At 46.8% G+C, this 22,685-nt stretch overlaps 1 protein-coding gene across 1 annotated transcript in view; it reads right to left on the bottom strand.

The window, feature by feature from the left end:
- GALNT18 (polypeptide N-acetylgalactosaminyltransferase 18) overlaps positions 1–22,685 on the bottom strand; it is a 385,132-nt gene that overhangs the window by 104,071 nt on the left and 258,376 nt on the right. The window contains exons 4-6 of the mRNA XM_006167428.3: positions 7,874–8,057; positions 6,016–6,213; positions 532–646 (exon numbers count right to left, since the gene is read on the bottom strand). Of these exons, the coding sequence (XP_006167490.1) occupies positions 532–646; positions 6,016–6,213; positions 7,874–8,057 (497 nt within the window). The remainder of the gene's footprint in view (positions 1–531; positions 647–6,015; positions 6,214–7,873; positions 8,058–22,685) is intronic.

The following is a 22,685-nucleotide window of genomic DNA, read 5'->3' as shown; positions in this document are numbered from 1 at the left end:
CGACAGGCCAACATTTGAACAGAGAGGCAGTTCCCTTGAGTTGGGAGCAAAACTCTCCCATGCTCCTATCCTTAGCTAAGCAGGTTCTAAAGCCTCCTTCTTCCTTAAAACTCGAGAGGTGCCACCCTGCGTCCCTTTCCCCAGCCCCAATCATACACGTGGGATGGAGTTAGGGACTGGACATTCAGAATCAGTCTGTGTTTTTGCCAGAGGGTGCATGCATTTAGCAGAGACAGAGGCAGAGAGAAAGCAAGGAAACACCCCCACGCCATATACTTGGAAATAATAACAATGTTCTGGTTTCCATTCAACAACTAAGTAAAAGATAAAAGCTAAAATATGTGCTTTGTTCTAAGTGATTCAATAGAAATAAAACTTCACGTCAAAGATAGTACACACACACACACACAAACACACACATACACAAAATCAGTCTGTGACCCTCAAGAATAAGTTATATTTCTCCCACCCCCAGACTCATTTGCCCTTTGAGAGCTGATCTGAACCCCACTGGTGAGAAACCTTGCTCACCCTGATCCCGAGCTCCACATTCTCTCCTCCGTAGACCTCCATGCCTTCATCCAATAGGCCGATCTCCTGGAAGTACTGCCGGTCCACAATGAAGCAGCCAATAAGAGCAGGGCTCCTGCAGGGGTGGGGGAGATGGGACAGTGGTGAGCAGGGCGGCTGCCTGAGGAGTAAGAGCAGTGGGGCCTTCCTGTCAGAAGGCTCTGGCCCGTGTTCTTCCTTTGCTGTCAGAGGTGGTGTGGGCCTAGTTCTTGGAGTGGCCCCATGGGTCCACCCAGCCACTCCAGGGTGTTACTCCTTTAGGATAGTGGGCAGGCAGCTCTTCTGCTGGGATCAGCCCTCATTCCTGGCAATGCTTTTGTGTATTTAAGCCCAGAGGCTGGGCTCCGCCTGCTAGCCTATACTGATGGTCTATGTCTCTAGCTGCCCCAATCCCTGAACTCTGAAGAGCAGAGTCTCTTTCTGCATGGGCATTCATGCTGATTTTCCTATCCTTCAACTTGGGTTCTGCATGTCAGCCTTACTTAGAAATCTTAGCTAGTTGTCAAGGGCTTGGGCAGCACAGTAAATAATTTGAATTTTACCTGTAGGTCAAGGGGTATTCATGAGGAATTTTAAATAGGATAGTGGGGTGAACAGGACTATGCTTTTAAAGAAAAGCAGTCAGGCATCTGGGATGACCATCTAGAAGGAATTGAGGGTGGGAATTAAAAAATCTAGTTGGGAAGTTCATTGCTATTGATATATCCAGGTAATAAATGATAAGGACCTGGACCAGAGCAACAACAATGGAGACTGGGAGGTTTAAAGACATCATTTGATGTAGAATCAGCAGAATTTTGAAAGAGATGAACCATGAGGGTGAGAGAGAGGAGGGAACCTGGGTGCCAGCTGACTTCTGGCTTGGGTGACAGGTTGGAGGACATTTGCCAATTGGGGTATAGGAGATGGAGCTGGTTTAAGGAGGAAGAAGCATTCCATGCTCAGAAAGCTGATCTAAGGTACTTGTGAGACACCAAGAGAGCTATCGGAAGCGCAGGGCTTAGGTAGATGGCCTGGTCCTGGAGGTCAGTGGGGTTCTGGGCTGGAGCAATACTTTAAGAGTTTTCCTTCCTTAGTAGGGGTGTGTGCTGGGGACTCTGTGCCGACACCCAGTTCAGGACTGCACAGAGAATGATTCACGTTTGGTGAATCAGCACAGCTTACGGGTTGCTTCTCTGCTGAGAGCATCATTTACACAAATAACTTTGATTTTGTTCTACGGCACACTGCTGCCATTTCTAGCTCTTGCCTGGCATTTTTATCAGCCCATGGCTGAAGGGACTGGGTTGGAGAGAGCAAGTAAAGGAGACATGAAGAATCTTCTTCAGAGATGATAAGACTGTCAGTCAATTGCATGCAAATGGATCATCCTTGAAATTGGAAATTCATCAAGGTGCAGATAGGGCTATTTTGCAGGCCGTTTCCCTGGGAGAATGCTGGTACAGGAGGCCTGGCTGGCTGGCAGAGATGAGTGCCCTGGGATGGCTATTCCTTCTGCCAAATCACCAATTTTATTTTTTTTTAAGTTTTAAAATTTAATTCATTTTATCATTATTTTAATTTTCCATAGAGCACTTAAGCTCACCAGAGCAAGAAAAAAAGAAAGTAAGAAAGCCAGCAACCAGGTCTGGGACTGGAACCAAGGCTGGCCATGTGGAAGTGTAGCACCTTAACCACCATGCAACCTGCTGCTTGCACCAAGTTTATTCGTTTTATTTTAATTTTTATTTTTTGGAGAGGTTTTTGCTCTAGGGTGCATGTGCTCACCAGAAAGACAGAGACAGAAAGCCAGACAGAAAGCCAGTCCCCAGAGGGAATGGCTGTGCCACAATCCCTTCTCCTCCATTCTCTTCTCGGGATCTTGGGCACGCATGCACATGCATCTGACTTGAGTTTAAGCCACCGGGTCTGGGACTTGAACCATGGTCAACTACATGAGAGTCCAGCGACATAGCCATTACACCAACTGCTGGCCCCCACCAATTTTATTATTAATGGCCTCACCAACCACACACTACAGGCATTGGTGGGCAGTCACTCATCCCTCTTAGATCAGACTCAGATCAGGCTTTGATGGAGGTCAGCTAACTGGACCTAGAGACAATCACTATGGGAAAAATCCCATAGTGACTGTGTGTCTCCAGAGAAGTCCTAACCTCTCTGAGCCTCCAATTCAATTTCTATAACATAGGGTCAATTATAACCTCATATGGACTAAGTAAAATGATGTAAAGAACTTGAAAGCCTCTGGGACATAATCAACACTCAAAAGATTGTTTTAAAAGGTATATTTGGGCATTGAAGAAGCTCAAAGAATCCCCTCTGTAAATGCATGATGGTTTAAAACCATCATTCCAGCAGAGTGTGGTCTCAGCCTTTGCCTTTGCATTCTGAAATGTTGGACATGACAGTACATTCAGGAATAGTGCTCCCAGGACATATGGGAAGGGGACTTTTTCAAACTGCCAGATCCAGCCAGCACATGAACAGAGTCTGAAACAGTTACTTCTAGGGTGGTCTCTGAGTATTAACTAGTGACAGTATTCAGTGGATTCCATCAGCATGAAAGTGTTATTGATTTATATCATGTCTCAGTCTTGGGAAGGTAAGATATAGCTGTGAGGAAATGTAAAATACATTGAAAAACATAAATAGGTAAGTTTCTGGAAAGACCTAAAATTTACAACAAATTGGGGGTAAATTAGAGTGCATGTGCAAACTGAGGTCTTTCTTCACAGTTCTTAATGTAGACCCCAAAACTTGGCTCTGAGTTTCCTCTTGGCCAAGGTGAAATGAATATAGTCTCATAAATAAAGCATACAATTCTCAATTCTCATGTGAACGTATATTGCTTAATTCCCCAAGGATAGCAAGAATTTCTTTGATTGGTGGTTGGTTTGACAGAAATTTCTCAGAAGGATCTTTTGAAAGGGTTCACTTGGGGACCTAGTGAGCAACTATCTCCAAGTATCTCATCAGAATGCGATGGAAGATATCTCTGGACTCTTTTTATAGCTTATACCATGTGTGGGTAAAGCACTAAAGTATAGCTCCCAAGCAAAAGGAGCTGGAGTAAGCAAGATACGTTAGTATAAATCACAGCTTTTTTTTTGTGGAGCTGTTTTTATCTAAGAATAAAATCAGAAATGTTCTAAAATCCTCCCATAAATGTAATTTCTCTCAGTGAAGTTTTTAATAAACATTGAGTGATGGAAAATTTGAGGTTGAGATGACATTGTTTGGCAAGGACCTAGAATTTACATTTGCTGATTAAGATCAGACTAATACATTTAGAGATGAGCAGAAGAGAAACAGCTAATATCAATACAGTCTTCTGCAAGGATGCTTGTTGCATGGAGGCTTATTTCTCTCCAATAGCATTCAGCAGATTTAGGGGCAAAAATTGGCCACACCAGTCCTAAACTCAATAGTGGTCAAGTAGAGGAATGATAAGTAACTGTGAAGATTGATCAAACTGGATGGATCTGGCTCCCCTGCCCAGAGTCTTCGGAAGGACTGTTCTCTCTCAGTATTGCTCTCCTCATCTTGTAAAAATGGGATGACAGAATAAGCTGCCATCAGGTTATGGTGAAGATCGAATGAGATCATGTCTATGAAAGGCACATAATAGGCTTTCAACACATACTTAACAATACAAGATTGTGGCAGGGGCCCCTCAGAACAGGTATTAGGTAAGTGCAAGGAAGTTAAGTGGGGTTCTCTTCCATTCTGTTTTAAATATGAATGTATTTTTTTATTTCTAGCAAAGAAAAATGTGATTTTTAGGTAATAAAAAGGTAATAATCTTTCTTATTTTTGTCTTTTTTTCTTTATTTTTATTTTGCCAAAGGGTATGATGTTCTTATCAGAGAAAGACAGAGAAGGAGGGAGAGGGAGAAAACACTCCCTAAATGGAGTGTGGTAACACTGCAATCCCTTCTCCACCATTTCTCCATCCTCTTGGTATCTGGGGCATCTACATCTACGGGTGTGCCATATCTTTCAAACCACCAGGTCCAAGACTCAAAAAGCATGGTCAGCCACGTGGGATCTGGTTCCCTTAACCACTAGGCTACGGGGCTAGCTCAATAATCGCCTATTTTCAATGATCTGCTTCATCACTTTTCTCATGTAACACAAAGCAACATCAGCTTCTAATCTTCTTCATACCACAGGCTATCTTCTGATGCTGTCTGTATGTTTACTGGGCAGGACTTTGCAGGAAGCATAAAGACATTACCCTGTCTTCAACGCAGACATAAATATGGGGTGGTGGAGATGGCTGTTGTAAGAGTTTTGACCCATAAAAGCAGTGACTGCACTGGGAAGTTATTTGGGTGTCCATGAAGACAGCAGCAAAGATAGATAGAGTTTGGAATCCCACCAGCTGGTGGCATGGTAGTTAAGTTGGCTGGATCTCACGTGGCCAACTGTGAGGTCTGATTTAAGTTCCTGACCCAGAGGTCTGAAAAACATGCCTGGCACATATGCATGCCCAAAATCTCAAAAGGAGGGCAAAATGGAAAAGAAGGGATTGCAGCATGACCAACCCCCATTAGGGGTGCTTTCTCACTTTCTCTCTCTCTCTCTGTCTGTCTCTCTCTGTCTCTCTCCAGTGAGTGCATGTGCCCTCTGGCAATTTTTTAAAAAGAAAAATGATAGAAAAAGACAAAAAATTAGAGTTCTTTTTTCCTTGTGTGTGTGTGTGTGGGGGGGTCTCTGAAATATAGTTCGATGCCACTTTTGTCTGAGTGCTACAGGATGGAACTCAGCATCACAGGTATGAAAAGCCCTGGGAGGTCTCATCTGGCCTCTCCATTCTCCAGTCTTACTGCCCAGGGTTTCCTGGCTGACTTTCTTCCTGTTCCTTTCAACCTCCCTTGTGCTCATGAATTTTGCATATGGGTACCCATTCCCCAAACTCACCTTCTCCTACTCACCCTTAAAAACAAGCGCAAATTACTACTCTCTCTACAAAAGATCCTTCCCCCCCCCACTTTCCACATAGTTTCCACCTGCATGGTAGGATAATTTCTTTTATTCCAATGATTTTGTCCATCTTCGCTAGACTCCAGGCTCTTGGGGAATCAAGTCTCAATCACTCTGGATCCCCAGTGGGGAGCACAACAGTTGTACCAAGCAAGTGTCCCACAGTGATGGAAATGAGTATCTTTTTCATTTTTTTAATTTTTTAAAATTTATATACTTTTTATTATTATTCGTACATTAAAAATTGTAATGGAAATGAGTATCTTTGAGGCTGTGAGTAGGTTGTGGGTGCTCTGGCTCTTTTAAGAGAGATCATTCCAGCCCACTATAATTCCTTCCCACCCGCCCAACCCACTGCCACCCCTATGATGGCGCTGGAGTTTGGAGAATGAGGGAAGCAAGGAGAGCCCTTGCCTGGAAGCCAAGGCAGAGAGACCCACAAGTAAGGCAGCTTACCTGATGGGGGCTGTGGAGTTCTCCAACTTCCACCAGGCCCTGGGGGGATTTAAGTAGCGGCACCACAGCTCCCAGTCAAAGCCCTGTGCAGCCAGAGGGTATTCTTCTATCTCAAAGTTGTCATATTTGATGTTATCGAACGATGGTGAGATGATCCGCTTCCGGTTCTCCTTTATGCGAGTGAGTACAGGTTCAGCCCTGAGCAGGAGGGAGAGACAAAAAGAGGGTGATTACTCCCAAGATGACTGAGAAGCATACTGGCATCATCTAGAGGCTCTTCTTCAACAGAAAGGGGAGGAAGACCTGGGTCTGCTCCAATGGGAAGGCGCATTGCCTCGTGGGAGGAGCCCCTGTTCAACTTCCCAGTCCCCCCACGACTTCTGGGTTGGCAGGAGAATGGCCCCCTCCATCCACATATGCAGAGCTGAGCTGAGAGAGCCTTATCCAGCCAGCCTGTGCCCACTTGCTTTCCCTTTCTCGACTACAAGAAACAAAAAATCAAGACTTATAAAAGAAGAAAAAGGAACAGATCTGAGTTTCCAGAGGCAGCTTTCTGCTTTTACTTTGATTTTGCTAAAATTCAATGTATCCACCTGGAGGGAAAGACAGATGAGGATGGTAGGAAGGCAGAAGAAGAACACACCGTGTCCACTGGCTGTGCAATGCTGCCCCAGAACATCAGCAGCACCCCCACTAACACTCCATCTGTTTCCCAAGTGCCCCAGCAGAGGTAGGCATCCTGGCTCTCCCAAGACTGGGGAGGCTCCTACAGGCACCAGGCAAGGAATGTGTTGGCAGACAGGAATGATAAGTTTCTCATTAATAATGCATTTGGTGCATAATTGTTTATTCAAATCAGCTTGAAATAGTAAGTGTCCCTCTCCTATTCTGGCCATAAATCCAATGAAAATGCTTTTTAAGTAGTCACAAATGGCAAGTAGGGACTTCAACTATAAAGAATGGCTGCATTGCAACCTTAATTTGGGCCTGTAATGGTGGAACTCAGTCCAGACTGTGTGCATGCCCTGATACTTCTTCTTGTTGAAGTGCCCTCCTCACCCCACTCAGGGGCAGAGGCTGGCACCATGGAGTCTGGAGGGAGAGCAGACCCCAGCACCATCAGGCATGTTAGTGAAAAGAGTGCAAGAGTGCTCTCTACTTGCCCTGCTACTTGCAGTCACCCAGCACCTATGCCTCCCAGGCAAAGCCACACAAGGAGAACAAACCACACTCCCCAGCCTTGCAGGAATCCCTGCTCAGCTATGGCCACTGAGGCCTCCTGTCCATTGGCCTGCCCCTACCCAGCACCTGAGCAGTCTTGACCAGCGAGAGCAAAGTTTTCTAAGATTTAGTTTTACCAGCAGGGAGAATCTGACATTATGTGCTACCACTGGACTGGAATTTGGGGGAGCCCAGGGTACCCACAAAACATCAAGCCACCTGTCTACCTCTACCTACTTAGTCTTGGACCTGTCTGTGAGGTTAGGCTTCTGTCTCACATCTGGTCCAAGTCTGCCTTCTGCAGGAAGCAGAGTCCTATCTCTGAGCAGATACTCCACTCAGCCTTGGGCATGTGCCCCTCTCCCTGGTCTACCTCCCAGAGGACCATGCCAGCAGGAGTCCAATCTGATGTCAATGTACCCTTTGGGTACCGTGTGTTGACCTGCTGACCCCTGACCCTTCCCCTCCAAAGTCCAGCCTGTTGCCTAGTTACTCACACACCCACATCTCGCCCATGCCCAGAATGCCCTCCTATCCCATCAGACCTGGCCAAGATCCCAGCATGCTCTGCACTCGTTTTGAGCTGAAACCCCAGGCCCGCGCTGGGATTCTGCCTCCTCTCCCAGGGGGCACTTACCAGCCCACATTGAACTCCACATGGGCATCGAAAAGCGCCACCACGGGGGCCGTGGCCGCCCTCCAGCCACTGACTCTGGAGCGGATGAGGCCCTCCTGCTTGCTGTGCCGCACCACTTTGATGAAGCCGGGCTTCCGGCCGTTTACCTTGTCCACATATTCTGTCAGCTTCTCCTTCAGCTCCTCTGTCAGGGAGAAAATGCATCCTTAGCAGGTGGGGGGCAGAGGGGTTGACCACAACATTCACTCTTTTAGGGCAAACTGACCCCCAGAGAGAGGCTCGAGGGCCCACTCCCCTCCCTAGGTCTTCCTTGCTGTTGCCCACAGTGGCCAGGGAAGCTTAGCTTTGAAAGGAAGAAAAGGGGAGACAGTACTGACTGAGCCCCAGCAGCAGCACAGGACCACGAGCCCCCACACGCTGCCTATTTAATCCCCACAGGCCTTGGGAAAAGGGGGCTCAGAGGGTTTGTCAGCTTCTCCAGCATCATGCAGCTCATGAGTGGCAGTCTGGCTTCAAACTGGGTCTAACGGCATGGGAAGCCGTGCCCCTCTCCTCAGCAGCTCAGCTGCCTCCCTCTTCCCTGTGTTCTCCATCAGTCCCATAATCCCGGAGAAAACTCCGACTGCCGAGACCTCAGCCAGGGGCCCACCCTTGGCCTGGATCTCCTCCTTCCTGGAAGGGGAGGACCAGCACAGTGTACGTGTGAGCCTAGCTTTGGTTTGCTGGCTGCCTTGCTGGACCTGCCTTGCGTTCGATGCCTCTTTCTCCACAACCACCACGGGGCCTGCAGCAAGAGCCTCAGCAGTGGGCCCTGCCCTCAGTCCATGTGAGCACTGCTGCCACATGGTCACGTTTCCTGGGGCACACTAAGATGAGAGCCGATGACAGCCTCACGGTTGGCTGGACAGGAATTTAGAGTTGGTTTTGAACCATTTTAGCCATCTCAAGTCCAAATCCGTTCTTTCTATTCTCTTGTTTGTGGTCATCTCTACCGGGCCACTTTCACTATCAGGTGTGTGTCCTTCGTTTGACCTCCACCCTTCCCCTCATTAGTCCCATTGGACCTATTTTGAAGTCACAGAAGACACATCAAGTCCCTCTTCCACAAAACAACCTGTCAGAGTTGGAGATCATCCTTACATCCCTGCAGAGGACTTTTCTAGGCCAACTATCTTCAGTTCCTCCCTCTATTTCTTATCTCATGATTTCAAATTCTTTTATCATGTTGAACTTCTCTCTAAATTTTTAGATTTTCTTTAGCCTCTTTAAATTAATCACCTACACTTAATACTTCTGAAGTATACTGGGCTACACAGAATAGGGGGAACAAAGCACCTCCTTTAATCTAGAATCTATGCTCCTATTAACATAATCTAAGTCAACTTTGCCTACTTTGACCCAAATTCACCTTATTGGAAATTTGTATCTACAAATTCTCTTCACATGGTGATACTAACTCAAACCTCCTTCATCCTGTTTCTTTGTGGGTACTTGTGCATACACATGTGTGTGTGTGCATGTATGTGCACACATGCTCTGCACCAAAACTCAGAATCTCATTTACTCTTATCTCATTCAACCTTTTAAATTATTTGTACTGTTTCTCTGGGTGTCGAACTGTTACTGTGCCCCGATTCTGTTACCCAGTGTCATCGTTACCTAAGCTTTCTCGCGTCTGCAGAAGTGATGGGCATATGGCCTTTACTGTCATTCAAGTTGTCCTTGTCAACAGTGTGACCCCTGTCCTGAGTTAGGGCCGGCGGGGCTGTCCTACATTCTCTTTCCATTCTGCAGAAATTTCAGCTGACTTCTGGGCTTCTGCAGACGTGCTGGATCTCACTTCAATCCGTCTGAGGACGACCTTGTGATTTCTGATCACCGTGGCTGACTGGGGAGGCCGCCGTCTTGCAAATGTCAGGCCGTCGGTCGCAGAGTGGCATAACTCAATGTGCCCACGCTTACAAGGTCTTCGAGCACAGCTGCCAGGAGGTTTCTTAAAACATTTACTGTTTCACCACTTCAAAGGTCCATCCCTCATATATCCTTTTTGGAAATCTTAAATAGAGCTCATAAAGCCTGCCATTTGGCTTTTGATGGTGGCAGTTAAGTGGTAAGAGCACAGGACTTGGAGCGAGAACTGGGCTAGTACTAAATGACCTGCTGTAAATACCTTTGCTCCTTCCAGGAGTGCACACCTATCTCCTTCCCTCCCTCCCCCACTGGGTGAAACGGCAGCTTAAGAGGCCACTGTTAATTAATGTGTTGATGGGAACACACGTGGGAGATTGCTACCAACCCCCCATAAATGCCACCTCCCTGAAATCACATCCTCGTGTGGCTTCCTGGCATGTTGAATCTGGGCTGGGCACAAGGCACAACAGGGAGCCACAGAAGAGGTGCCACGCAATTCCAGGCCGAGGCCTTAGAGTACTGGCAGCTTCTACTTCTGCTCTCTTGCTGCCCTGAGGAAGGCCCGAGCCAGTCTCCTTTAGGCTAGCAGGCCCAGGAGCCCCAGTCATGTGGGCCATCCCACAAAGGCCCAGACAAGTGCATGAGGCCATCTTGGATGCTCCAGCCCCAGTGGAACAACCAGCTGACCTCCCATGCCTGGGAGAGCCCGGCTGACAGCCGGGGGTAGAGACCAGCTGCCCCGCCAGCTCCGCCTTTATTACCAGGGTGGTGGCTGTTTCACACCAGCAGCTCTGGGATGGTCTGCTATTCACAAGGGATTTCTAGACAGTGCCTATTGTTCCGGTATGGCGTTGGGTTAAAACAAGGTTGTGAATTCCTGATGTAGACACAGAAAAGCCAGCTTACAGGGGTGACAGCAGGAGATGAAAGGCTTTGCTGCTTGTAGGAGCTGCTTACCCTTTGTACCTCTGAGGTCTGTGAACAGTGAACTAGAATAAAGGTTTCTGATGGAGCAGCTAGTGAAAACTGTCCCAGTCAGCTGCATCCCAAACATGTGATGAGTGCTGGGGATTCCCTTAGGCCCAAACAAACAACTGTTATCAGAAAAAAAATAAATAATAGAAGTCTCGAAGTCCCCTCTGGATGATATTGGCCTAGTCTGTGCAAAGTACATTTACTCTTCAGGTTTTCATGTTTTTCTTCAATCTTTGTTAATAACCAGTGCAAGAAAACTCTCAAAGGTACTCTGTATTTGTTGGAAAACTGTTTTCTAAGAGCACCCATTGCGTGTGTGTGTGTGTGTGTGTGTGTGTGTGTATCCTTTTAAATACTATATATATTTATAAAATCTAAACACAAACATAACTCATCATGTTTTCCTTTTTTCCCTATGGCTGCCAGGAAGCTCACAGATAAATATAATGGCTTTTCAAAAGAATTTTATTAGTGGGACCAGCAGATGGCATAATGGTTACATCACTAGACTCCTATGTAGTTTACTGTGGTTAAAATTCCAGACCTGGGGGCTTAAAACTCACACTGTGTGTGTGTGTGTGTGTGTGTGTGTGTTCGCGCGTGCGCGTGTCTGTGCCTAGAAGCCTGAGAGAAGAATGGAAAAGAGATTGCAGCATGGCCATCCCCCCGGGGGTGATTTTTCGCTTTGTTTCTCCAGCAAGCACACATGCCCTAGATCTCTCCCGTCCCCCGCAAAGAAAAAAGAATCTAATCAACATTTTTGCTTCTCTACTTTTGTCAAAGCTTTGATTTTCAAGATCTAGTTTAAAGTTGCATTGTCTTTTGTTTCCCCATGTAAGCTGTCTTTTATTATAATTATTATTTTTAAATAGCTATAACTAACATTTGACACAGTGCCATGGGAGGGCAGGACAGGAATATAATTGTGGAAAGAATGGGAAAGCTCTGTTTTGTGCCTGTTTTAATATGGTGGGGAAAGAAGAGGTAGGGAGCCTGCTCTATGCGACATTGCCAGATTTAGTCAATGTGGAGCTGTCGATAGCCTGTATTGGCAGAGAAATACCATCTGCACCCTGCATGGGACCAGGTGTCATTCCACGTGTGTTGCTCCTTCAGCCCTCTCCTGCTGTCCACAAACCCCTGCTCTGCTGACATCTGAAGTTCTCTAAACCAACATTCCTAGAAGCCAAGTGGATGAAGCACCAATCACCTGGTAGGAGGTCATAATCCATGCCCTGTGGAACCTCCCCTCAGAGTCCACTAAGTCCCCTGCTTGCAGGCTCTCACTTCTCCAGATGCCAAGGTGAAATAGGAAATTCTCCAGCTGGGCAAACAGAGCCTTTCTGCTGTCCCCATATATGCCTCTTGCCTTGCTCTCATAAAAAGTGATTAGCTCCACAGGGTTAGCCCCAAAGAAACAGAACACAAACTGAGCAAAAAGGGTCTGGCACATTGGCCAGTAATCTCATGTAAACACTTAACAGACCGACACTCTACTCTCATACAGAAAGGAGCTAAAAGATGAGGAAGTCGATGCCCAGGGGGACTTTGATCTTTGGAGGGCAGTTGCATAGTTCATTCTACAGAACAGCCAACCCAGGCTTGCTGTGGAGGACAGGTCTAGCTCCTCTTCTCCCCTCAGTGTTCAGAGGATTATGCCCATATCTGCTCTAGGTTTTGGGGAAATAATTCATTGAATCAATAAATACTGAGCACTGGCTATGTACCAGCTGCTGATCTAACTGCTGTGGTGACAGCTGTGAATAAGACAATCTGCAATGGAGTGTACATGCCTCTACCAAATTCATATGTTGAAATCCTAATCCCCAAGGCAGTCATAGTGAGAAGTGAGGGCTTTGGGAAATAATCCAAGTCATGGGAGTGGAGTCCTTGTCTTAGTCTCTCAGAGCAGAATATCTGAGACTAGATAATGTATAAAGAAAGAAATTTATTTCCTCACTGTTCTGGAGGCTGGGAAGTCCAGGATCAAAGTACTGGCATCTGGAGTCTGGTAAGAGTCTTGTAGCTGAGTCCTCACATGGCAGAAGGAGGAAGGGTAAGCAGGCAGAAGGACAAGGTAGCCAAATGTTCACAAAGGCTCTTTTAAAAGGACCTAATTCCAGGAAGGGTGGATCCATCTTCATGGCCTAATCACTTCTTAAAGCACCATCTCTTAGCACTACCACACTGGCAACATTGAAATTTTGAAGGGGATACATTCAAACCATAGCTGTCCTCATAAATAGGATTAGCGCTCTTATGAAAGGAACTCCAGAGCACTCTCTCACATGCCATCTGAGGATATAAGAAAAAGTTGACTGTCTGCAACCTGGAAGAGGACCCTCACCAGAACCCACCCGGCTGACACCCTGATCTTAGATTTCCAGCCTCTGAGAATGTGAGAAATGAAGGCCTATCATTTATAAACCTCCCAGTGTACTGTATTTGTTCTATCCCTGAACTGACTGAGACATCCTTTGCATCAAGTTTCCATTCTATCAGGAGTTCAAAAGGCATGTGGGGAAGGGGGAAGGAAAGGGAGACAGGCAGGGAGCAGGAAGCACTATGGAACAGCCCACAATCAGTTAGGAGTAGGAGTTGGTGGGTTGAATTCTGTCTCCCAAGATTTATATGCTAAAGTACTAACCACCATTACCCCAAAATGGATCTTATTTAGAAATAGGGCCAATGTAGATATAATTAGTTAAGGTGAGATCATATTGGAGCAGGTGGGTCCCTATTCCAATATCACCAGTGTCTTTATAAAAAGAGACATTTGGATACAAATATGCACAGAGGGAAGGTGAAGGATGAAGGCAGGGTTTAGGATGATGTTTTTGTTGTTGTAAGAATTCTTTTATTTAAATCTATCTATCTATCTATCTATCTATCTATCTATCTATCTATCTATCTATCTATCTTAATTTGACCAGAAAGGGACAGAGAGAGAGAGGGGGGGAGAGGGAGAGGGAGAGAGAGAAGGAGAGGGAGAGGGAGAGGGAGATGGGGGTTTGGGAGGGAGGGAGAGAGAGAGGGAGAGAGAGAGAGAGAGAGAGAAAGCTGCCAAGTCCAGGACTCACATTGCAGTCAGCCATGTGGGAGTCCAGCACCCTAACCCCCCACACCACCTGCTGGCCCCAGGCTGATGTTTTTACAAGCCAAGGAATGCAAAGATGGCCAGCACACCTCCAGAAGCTAGGTGAGAGACAGAAAACAGGTTCTGCTGCCACTTTACTTCGAACTTCTAGCCTCCAGAACCAGGAGGCATCTTCTGCCATTCGAGCCATCTAGTGGTGATGCTTTATTACAACAGCCCCAGGAAACATGCCTATCCTGGCTTGCTGGTCTCCAGTGGAGGAAGGGGGTAGAACAGTACTAAGGTAGTTCCCAGGAAGACTAAGTCCAGGTCCCCACTGCAGCTCTTTGTTCACTGATGCCACGAAGGTGGCCTTCTTCCTTTCCCTGCCTCATACCCCTACTCCTTCATCATGGTTCCCTATATCATCTACCAGATAAATGAATTGGTCCCAAATCCCATCTTGGAATCTGCTTCTGGGAGAACCAAACTAAGACAGTAATACATTCTCCAAGTCACTATCGTCCTCACCAGTTGCTTCACCCTTGTCTGATTATCAAAAGCATCTCATTTTTCAAGGTTTCACCTGGCTCATGTTCAATAAGAGAAATCACAGAAAAAGGATGCACTGGGCATTATTCTAAGCACTTTGCATATGTTATCTCATTTAATCCTTTCAACAACCCTTCCATATAGCTGCCATTATTATCATTCTATTTTGAAGACAAGGCAGTTAAGGCACAAAGCAACCCAATTAGCAAATGGTGGAGACATGATTTAAATCCAACTAGGCTGTCCCAGAATTCCTACTCTTCACCTCAATGCTAACTGCATCCCTAGGATAAAAAGCTGGCCTGCACAAGAATCAGCTTGCTAAAATTAGATTCCAAGGCACCACCCAAGAGTCTGATTCAATAAATCTGAATGGGGCCAGAGAGTATCAATTTCATACAAGATTCCTGTGAGATTCTGATGGGCAGACATTCTAGTTACAATGATAATAATAATAATAATAAAGAGATAGGCAAAAGGTGGGAAAATAAGACTTTTCTGGAATGTGTGTGGTGCCAGTCTTTTAAGGCTTCCCCATTACCTGCCCATATAGTTTTCCTCCTGACATTCCCAATTTGGCTCCATCTTGTTACCTTCAGTTGCAGAATTTCACTTTCTAACTGTTTTTCATTTCTCTGCATGGTCATCTTGGTCCCTCACAGTGCCCCAGCTGCCTTCTGTATAGGCCACTATTTTGTGTCTCCCTCTGGCCACACCCCTTCTCCTTAGCTCAGTACTGTTCCCTAAACTCCAGCCTGGATGAGAGTGTTGTCAATCTCTTCTTCCAGTGACCTGGGAGGGGAATGTGAACACCTGACACCCATCACTGCCCCTGAGACGTGCTAATAATTGCTAGTCTCCAATGGTGCTAATTTAATGATCAAAAGCAAAGCACACTTCTGTTTATTCCTTTAAGACTGAACAGTAGCTCTCTGCCTTAGATCAGATTAACTGGCTTTCCTCTAAAGCCATTTAGGGCCATTGAAATACAAATGCAATGTCAACACACTTTAAAAGTGAAATTATTCCTAAGGATGCAATGGCTTGTCAAACCTAGTTGATCATCCACAAAACAGGGGATCCAAGGAAAAAAGTAAAGAAGAAGAAGGAAAGAAAAAGAAAGAAAGATGTTGCCCACCCCCACCTTCACAAGGAATTAGAGTGGGGGCTCTGGATCAGATGGTCCATGAATGATGGCAAGCCAGACTTGAACAGACCACCCAGAGCCTTGGGCTCCGGAGCAACTTCTTTTTGTGTTTTCCACTCTCTTCAAGATCACTCCAGACAAGCTTTCAAATCCTGTGCAGTTTACAAATGCCTTTTTTGAGATTCATTCTTTTGTCCCCATTTGCTGTCCGCCACACTTAACAGCTGCCTTTCTGTCCAGCTCCTGTAATAGCTGCACTTCTTCAAAGTCTGTTGAGACTGAAGGAGTTTAGAATGGCCTTAAATAGTTCCACTTACTCAGAAAGCCTGACTGGTGTATGGTAGGGACTTGGGTAAAGGCCCTACCTACCTAAGAGCTCCACAGCCAGCACACAAAATACAGGGTCTAGGCACATAGTATGCCACATTCCTGAGGAGCTGCAAGGATTCAAAGTTCGGAAGATCCCTGAATTACCACCTGACAGGCCCTGCCATCTGTTCTGTATCTACTCTGTAGTGAGTGTGGGCATCAGTGACCACGAAACCCCACAAGAAATGTGCATTTCAACTTAGTGGGGTCTCCAAAGCCACTCTCTCAACATTCACTAACACCTTTTTCTCTGCTACAAAATGGCTTGTTTTCCCAAAGATCCTATATATATACATATATATATATATAATTTCTCCCCCTCCCCACCAGTTTTATCCTAGGTTCCTGGATTATAAGTATTTGGCCTTGTCCTTGGTTCCTGAAGCAGCTTCAGCGAGAGAACCAGGCAAGACTGTCTCACCTTTAATCTGCTTCTTTTTCTTCCCAAGGCAGCCCAGAGAAACTATAACACACACACACACACACACACACACACACACATGCACACACACACATGCACACCTGTCCCAGGGTCAGCAAGAGTCATAGTGGTTATGGTGCTTGACTCTCACATGGTCGAACATGGTTTGAGTCCTGTACCTAGAGGCTTGAAAATCACACCAGGCTCCTGTGTGTGTGTGCCCCAAATCCCAGGAGGAGAATGGAGGTGAAGGGATTGCAGTATGGTCATCCCTCCTGGGGTGTGATTTTTCACTTTCTTTCTCATTGCCTTTGTCTCTCTCTAGCAAGCTCATGAGCCCTAGGGCAAAAACCTTAAAAAGAGAAAACAGAAGGAAGGAAGGAAGGAAGGAAGGAAGGAAGGAAGGAAGGAAGGAAGGAAGGAAAGGAGGAAGGGAAGAAGGGAAGAAGAAAGGAAAGAAAGAAAGAAAATAAATCATAAGACTCTCATTCCAGAGGGGTCCTGCCCCATACTCAGGAGGAATAAAAGTCACACAGAGGCCTAGAGTCCAAACAGACAGGTCTTGTCTGGTTTCTCCACCCACTCCATTAGCATTTCATGTCTATGCAATGGGGTCTTTGTAAAGACCCAGAAGGACAGGGTTCAGAAAGGTTCTGGAGAGCTGAGCTTGTTCAAGTTCCTGGAGGGTGATGTGCCCAGAGAGGCCATGCCATGCCCCTTCCACAGGCCTTGCCCTGTGCATCTCTCTCTGTATCCTTTGAAATATCCTTTATAATAAACTGGTAACCATAGTGTTTTCCTGAGTTCTATGAGCTGTTTTAGCAAATTAATTGAATCTGAAAAAGGGAGAAGGTCTTGGGAACCCCAACTAGTATCCCAGACTGTACCTGATGTCAAAGGACACTGAGCTGGTCCTTTGCACCCAGCTGCAGAACTGACTGCTTGCTTGCTGGTGAGGAGAAATCTCCACACAGCCTGAAGTCACAGAGCAATCTGCATTGTGAGTGAAGAGAGGGAAAACCATTGTTTCTACCCACAATGCCTGTGGTGTAACTGTTCCCACCCTGATTGAACACCAGCTGCTAATCCCATGCCCCAGACTCTGGGTCAGCATAGATGCACAGAGGTGGGAGAGCATGTGCACAAGCAGCTAGAGATGGCTGATGCTGGGCAGAAAGGCTGTGGGTCGTGGGCCCTCCCTACCCCATGATGGGTGCTGTGCTCAGAGCTCACCCCAGCCGTTATGTTCCCTCAAGAATGACATGTTGTGCACACATGAAGACAAACGGTACAGAAGATTCCTACTGCGATACCACCCTGCAAATGGTGATATTTACAGCAAGTGTTTAGTCATGTAGTGCCTCCCACACACCAGGTTCATTCTAAATCACTTCATATATTACTCATTCAATACTCTCAGCAACCATACAGTCAAAGTAGGCATCGATACTCCAATCCATAGGATAGGTCATCGCTGCCCAGAGAGGCTGAAGGGTCTGATCAGTGATAGAGCTGGGATGCAAACCTGGGTGACCTGGCTCCAGCATCCATCATCATCATCATTTTTAGTTTTGCCATAAAGGCATGTATGCTCGTTGGAGAGAGACACAAAGAGAGAGAAAGAGAAGGAGAAGGAGAGCGAGGAAATGAGAAATCAACCCCCTCCCCAGGAGGGTGGCCCTTTGGGGAGGAGGCAATTCCTTTTCTTTCATTCTCCTCTTGGGATTTTGGGCACGCATGCTCACATGCCCAGCAGGTTTTTCAAACCATCGGGTCCAGGACTTGAAGTTGGCCGTGTGGGATCCAGCTGCCTTAACTACCATGCCACTGGCTGGCCCAACAGCAGTCATTATTATCTTCAAATGACAAATGGGAACAATCAAGACTAGGGACTTTGAATAACCTATTCCAAATGACCCAGAAGGTAAGGAAGGGATTCAATCTCAGATCTGCCTGGCTCTAAAGACCTTGATATTTTCCCCTCTGTCCTGGAGTCTTCTAAAGGAGTCAGGGTGTCGTGTTAGTGTCATAGGCCTTGAAAGCAGCTCTTCCCCCAGGGCTAGAGCTCTGTGGCTCTCAGTTCCTTCACTGTGAGCAGTTCTGCAAATGAAAATGAGAATAACACACTAATAGAAATCAGTTATCTTCTCTGACTCGATAGACTTGGAAAGGGGCCAGCTGGCCTTTGCACTCCCTGGGGCTGTTTGGGCAGAGAGTTCCTATAAAATAATGGTGGAGCAATGGCCCAAACACCACAGAATTACTCAAAGGGCATGAACTACTCCTGCTATTCAGGCGCTTTGCAACAGGAATTGCAGGACCTATTAAAAATGTCATGACAGGGAACCAGCAGTTAGCGTAATGGCTATGTCGCTGGACTCCCGTGTAGTCGACCGCGGTTCGTGTCCCGGACCCGGTGGCTTAAAACTCATGCCGGGCGCGTGTGCGTGCGTGCCCAAGATCCCGAGAGGAGAATGGAGGAGAAGGGATTGTGGCGTGACCATCCCCCCTGGGGGGTGATTTCTCGCTTTCTGTCTCTATGTCTCTCTCTGTCTGTCTGGCGAGTGCATGTGCCCTACAGTGAAAATCTCTCCCCCCCCCAAAAAAAAATGTCATGACAGATGATTAATGGTTCATGTCCAGGCAGGAAGTGCTCCAGCCCAACCCCTCTAGCTTAGGGACACTGAGTAGGGCTCTTCCCATGAGCTTCTAAGGAGTGCATGGCCAAGAATTCAAAGTTTTCATCCACAGGCTACATCCAAGCCAAGAAGCCTGGATGGGGTGGTGGTGGGGAGTCCGACCATACAAGGGGATTCCAGGCAGGTCAGACCCAGGCCCTGTTACCTCTGTGTGCCAGCACTCAGAAAAGTCCAGTCACCTTAAGTTAAACCAGAGGCCAGCTTGAATTTTGGTTCTGACTTCTCTTTTCTTGCAAGATGAAGAGAATTTATGGTCTTACCATACTCAGAAACTTGACAATCCTCAAATCTCATGACCAAGAGTCTAAGAGTTCCCGATTCTGTGTCCAAAATGTCATGATTCTGAGATTCTTAGTATCTGATTCTCAGATGGTAACTCCCAAGAGTCTGAGATCCTAGGACTCTGAACTGCTGCAAAAGCCAGAATAAGAGCTCCAAGCTGTGTTCTACCCCCCACTCGACCCTCCCACCTTCTCTCTTCATGGCCTTCAGGTTCACAGGTCCTTGTTCTCAGACTCTTCTGCAAGGCTGAGAAGGCCCTACTTGGTGTCCCTATGCTAGAAGGGCTGTGCTCAAGTCACATTCCCAAACACACCAAGCTCACTTATGCCCCACAGTGCCTTTGCACTAACTGCTCCCTCTGCCTGAAACACTCTTGCCAACTAGCTCAGGTTCATTAGGAAGTCTGTCACGTGCAGCTCTCCCAACTGGAGAGAACTGGAGAGAAGGCTGGCAGGAAGGAAGGGGCTGGAGTCTTCCTGGAGCACCAAAGGGGCTAGAAACATGCTCCAGGAAGCTAGAGAATGGACCTGAAGCCCCATGCTCCAGGTTCCACCCACACAACCCCTCAGCGCATCCTCTGGGAAGAGTTAAGGCTTCTGCAGGCTGTAGGTCAGCTCCGTGCTTCTGCAAATCTGTGCTGCTCAGGTTGTGTGACTGGCAGCCTCAGCTCAGCTGATTCATGACTCAGGAGACCCAGCAGCTTCTCACACATATTTACACCCAGAACAAACTCAGCGCTCATCAGATCGGGAGGTGCGATGCCCTTTCCCTCAGCTCTCGGAACACCCAGGGCAATCTATTCTCAAAGGGAAGGAGCTGTGAAGGGGCAGGTGACTGGGAAGAACTCAAACATTCTGCTCCTGGGCTCCATATTTTACTTCTTTATTGAAATCAAGAAGAGCAGTAGGAGCAGGGGCTTGAGAGAGACAGACCTCAATCTAATTCCCAGCTGACACTGATCAGCTAGGTGACATTGGGCACATAACTTAACCTCTTTGAGTCTCCATTTCCTCACCCTTGAGATGAGAACAATGTTATCCATCTTTTTGGGTTGCTGTGGGATCCTGTGGGATGAGGCTGGCCTTAGGACTTCCCTAGGTACAGGACACCACTGCTTCTTAAGGGACACTCAACATCTGGTCATCCTATATTCAACCCCCAGCCCTTCCTCATCCCAACCCACATCTATTTACTTAACAACCCTTTACAATGTGATTTTTACGTGCAAGGTACTCCTGAGGGCTTTATTGGTATTGTAATTGAGCCCTTATAGTGGATCTTGTGGTGAGTACATCCAGTAGCCTATTTTATAGATGAAAAACTAAGACAAGAAAAGGGTAAACAACTCACCCAAGGTCAAATAACTAGAGTCCAAGTCTGAACACTTTTGCCACCCATGGTTCAAGGATAAGAGGGTGCATTTCATGAGCATAACTCAGGCTCTGTGCTAGGCACTTCAACATGTCTTACTAGCCTGGCTTTGTAATTTGAAGCAGATGAAAAATAAAGGAAGCCCATGCTTTCTCTGTTCTCATTCACAGCTACCCTATTAGGCTGTATGTGCTCTTGGACCCATTTCCCAAATGAGTAAAATGAGGCTAGGAAGAGGGGCTCGGGGTATTTTCACAGCAGTTGCCAGTAGTCAGAGTTGAGGGCTGCTCCAGGGGTGGGTTAATTCCCCTCACGTCCAGCCTGCTCCATGCACACAGAGCGACCGTCCATGGCCTTGAAGGAAGACCTTAGGCACAAGGCACTTGGAAGTCAGCTGTGCCACCTAAGAGGCAAGGCCAGAGTGTTGGCATATCACTCAGGGCAGCTATGCCGTGCATGGCATATACAGGGGTACCACCAATGTCTGTGATGTCATAAATATGTATTGCAAGAACAAATGCATGGGAGAATGACGTCTTGGCTCAGTGCTTTCAAACAACTAACTTTTGAACTCCTCCAGGGAGCCCTCGGTACAATTTTTCTTCAGTTCTCTCTGCCCTTTGTCCCTGTGTCCCTCATTGTGCTGATTCATTGAATGTTCCACTGGACTGCGAGTTCCTCCAGGAGGGACGTGGCTCTTATATTTCTCTGGACCTTGAGAGCCCCACCAGTGCCTGGCATTTACTGGAGGTTTACTGGCTGGTCGGATTGATGGCTCAGGGCACAGAAATCCTCATACTTAGGTTTTGAAGCCTTAGGAAAGTATCTAGAAAAAGTGATGGCCTTGCTGTTAAGGCTCACAGCTACCTATTTTCTGAGGTTTTCAGCACTTGGCTTGGTTTCTAACACACGGTGAATACTTGGGTTTATCAGGTTGGTCTCACACACATTTTACCATCCTATGGGAACCAGCACATTAAATAGTATTACAGTCCCTTTAATAGCAGGAAGCCAAGGCTCAACAACACGAAAGTTCTTCCCTGAAGTTAGAGCCGATGAATGGAAAAGCCCAGATGCAAGCCCAGATGCAATCCCAGGGGCCAACAGGCAGGCCCGAAGATAGACTTCATCTTCCCTCCTAAAGGTCACTGTTGACCTTTCTTAAAACCAGTGCATGCTCAGGTTCCCTTGAGAGCAACTGAAACAACAACAGAAATTGTTTCTCCTCACACAGCCCTGCTACTGCACACTGGGCTCTCCACAGCCAAGCATGCACATTTCATCTGCCCACCCTGTCCGCAACTGAAACAACAACAGAAATTGTTTCTCCTCACACAGCCCTGCTACTGCACACTGGGCTCTCCACAGGCAGCAGCTGCTTTCTTGGGACTGGCCAAAGCCAAGCATGCACATTTCATCTGCCAACCCTGTCCTGACCATGGTGTCTGGAATATTCTGGATACTTACATGTGCACCAGGCCCTGTCTCAGGCACTTCATGTGATTCACTTTGTTAAGTCCTCTCTCCAACCTAGAAAGAAGGAGCTACTCCAATCTCTAGTCTATAACTGAGAAAACAGACTCGAATAGCTGGTAGGAAGCTCTCACCTACATCAGATCTGACTCCAAGCCCAGTGCCAGTTTCTTGTCTGGTCTCCCAGGACATAGACTTTGCATGGGGCAAAGAAGAGGGGGTGAACTCTGGCTCGAGAGGGATGTCGTGTTGGTAGGGTGTTTGTTCATTCAAAAAATATCCCTGACTGTGTCTCTGTGCCAGGTGGTGGGATAACCTCAGAGAACGAACAAAATTCCTTCTCTTGAATTTCATACAGACTACTAGGGGCAACTGGCAATGAACAGATGCACAGACGTGTCCTGTGATGTCAGATGGAGAGTTTTTGCTCTGTGGAAAAGGTCAGTGCAGTGAGGGAGTGAGGGGAAAAGAATCTGGCAGCTGCAGGCACTGGGTGGGGGCAGCTCTGTCACCTTTCCAATAGGGGCAGGAAGCTA

The sequence above is a fragment of the Tupaia chinensis genome, unplaced genomic scaffold, assembly GCF_000334495.1.
Source record: "Tupaia chinensis unplaced genomic scaffold, TupChi_1.0 Scaffold144767_1, whole genome shotgun sequence".
Classification (NCBI taxonomy): Eukaryota; Metazoa; Chordata; class Mammalia; order Scandentia; family Tupaiidae; genus Tupaia; species Tupaia belangeri.
Note: the sequence above shows the minus strand (reverse complement) of the source record. Positions and strands in the feature narration are given on the sequence as shown.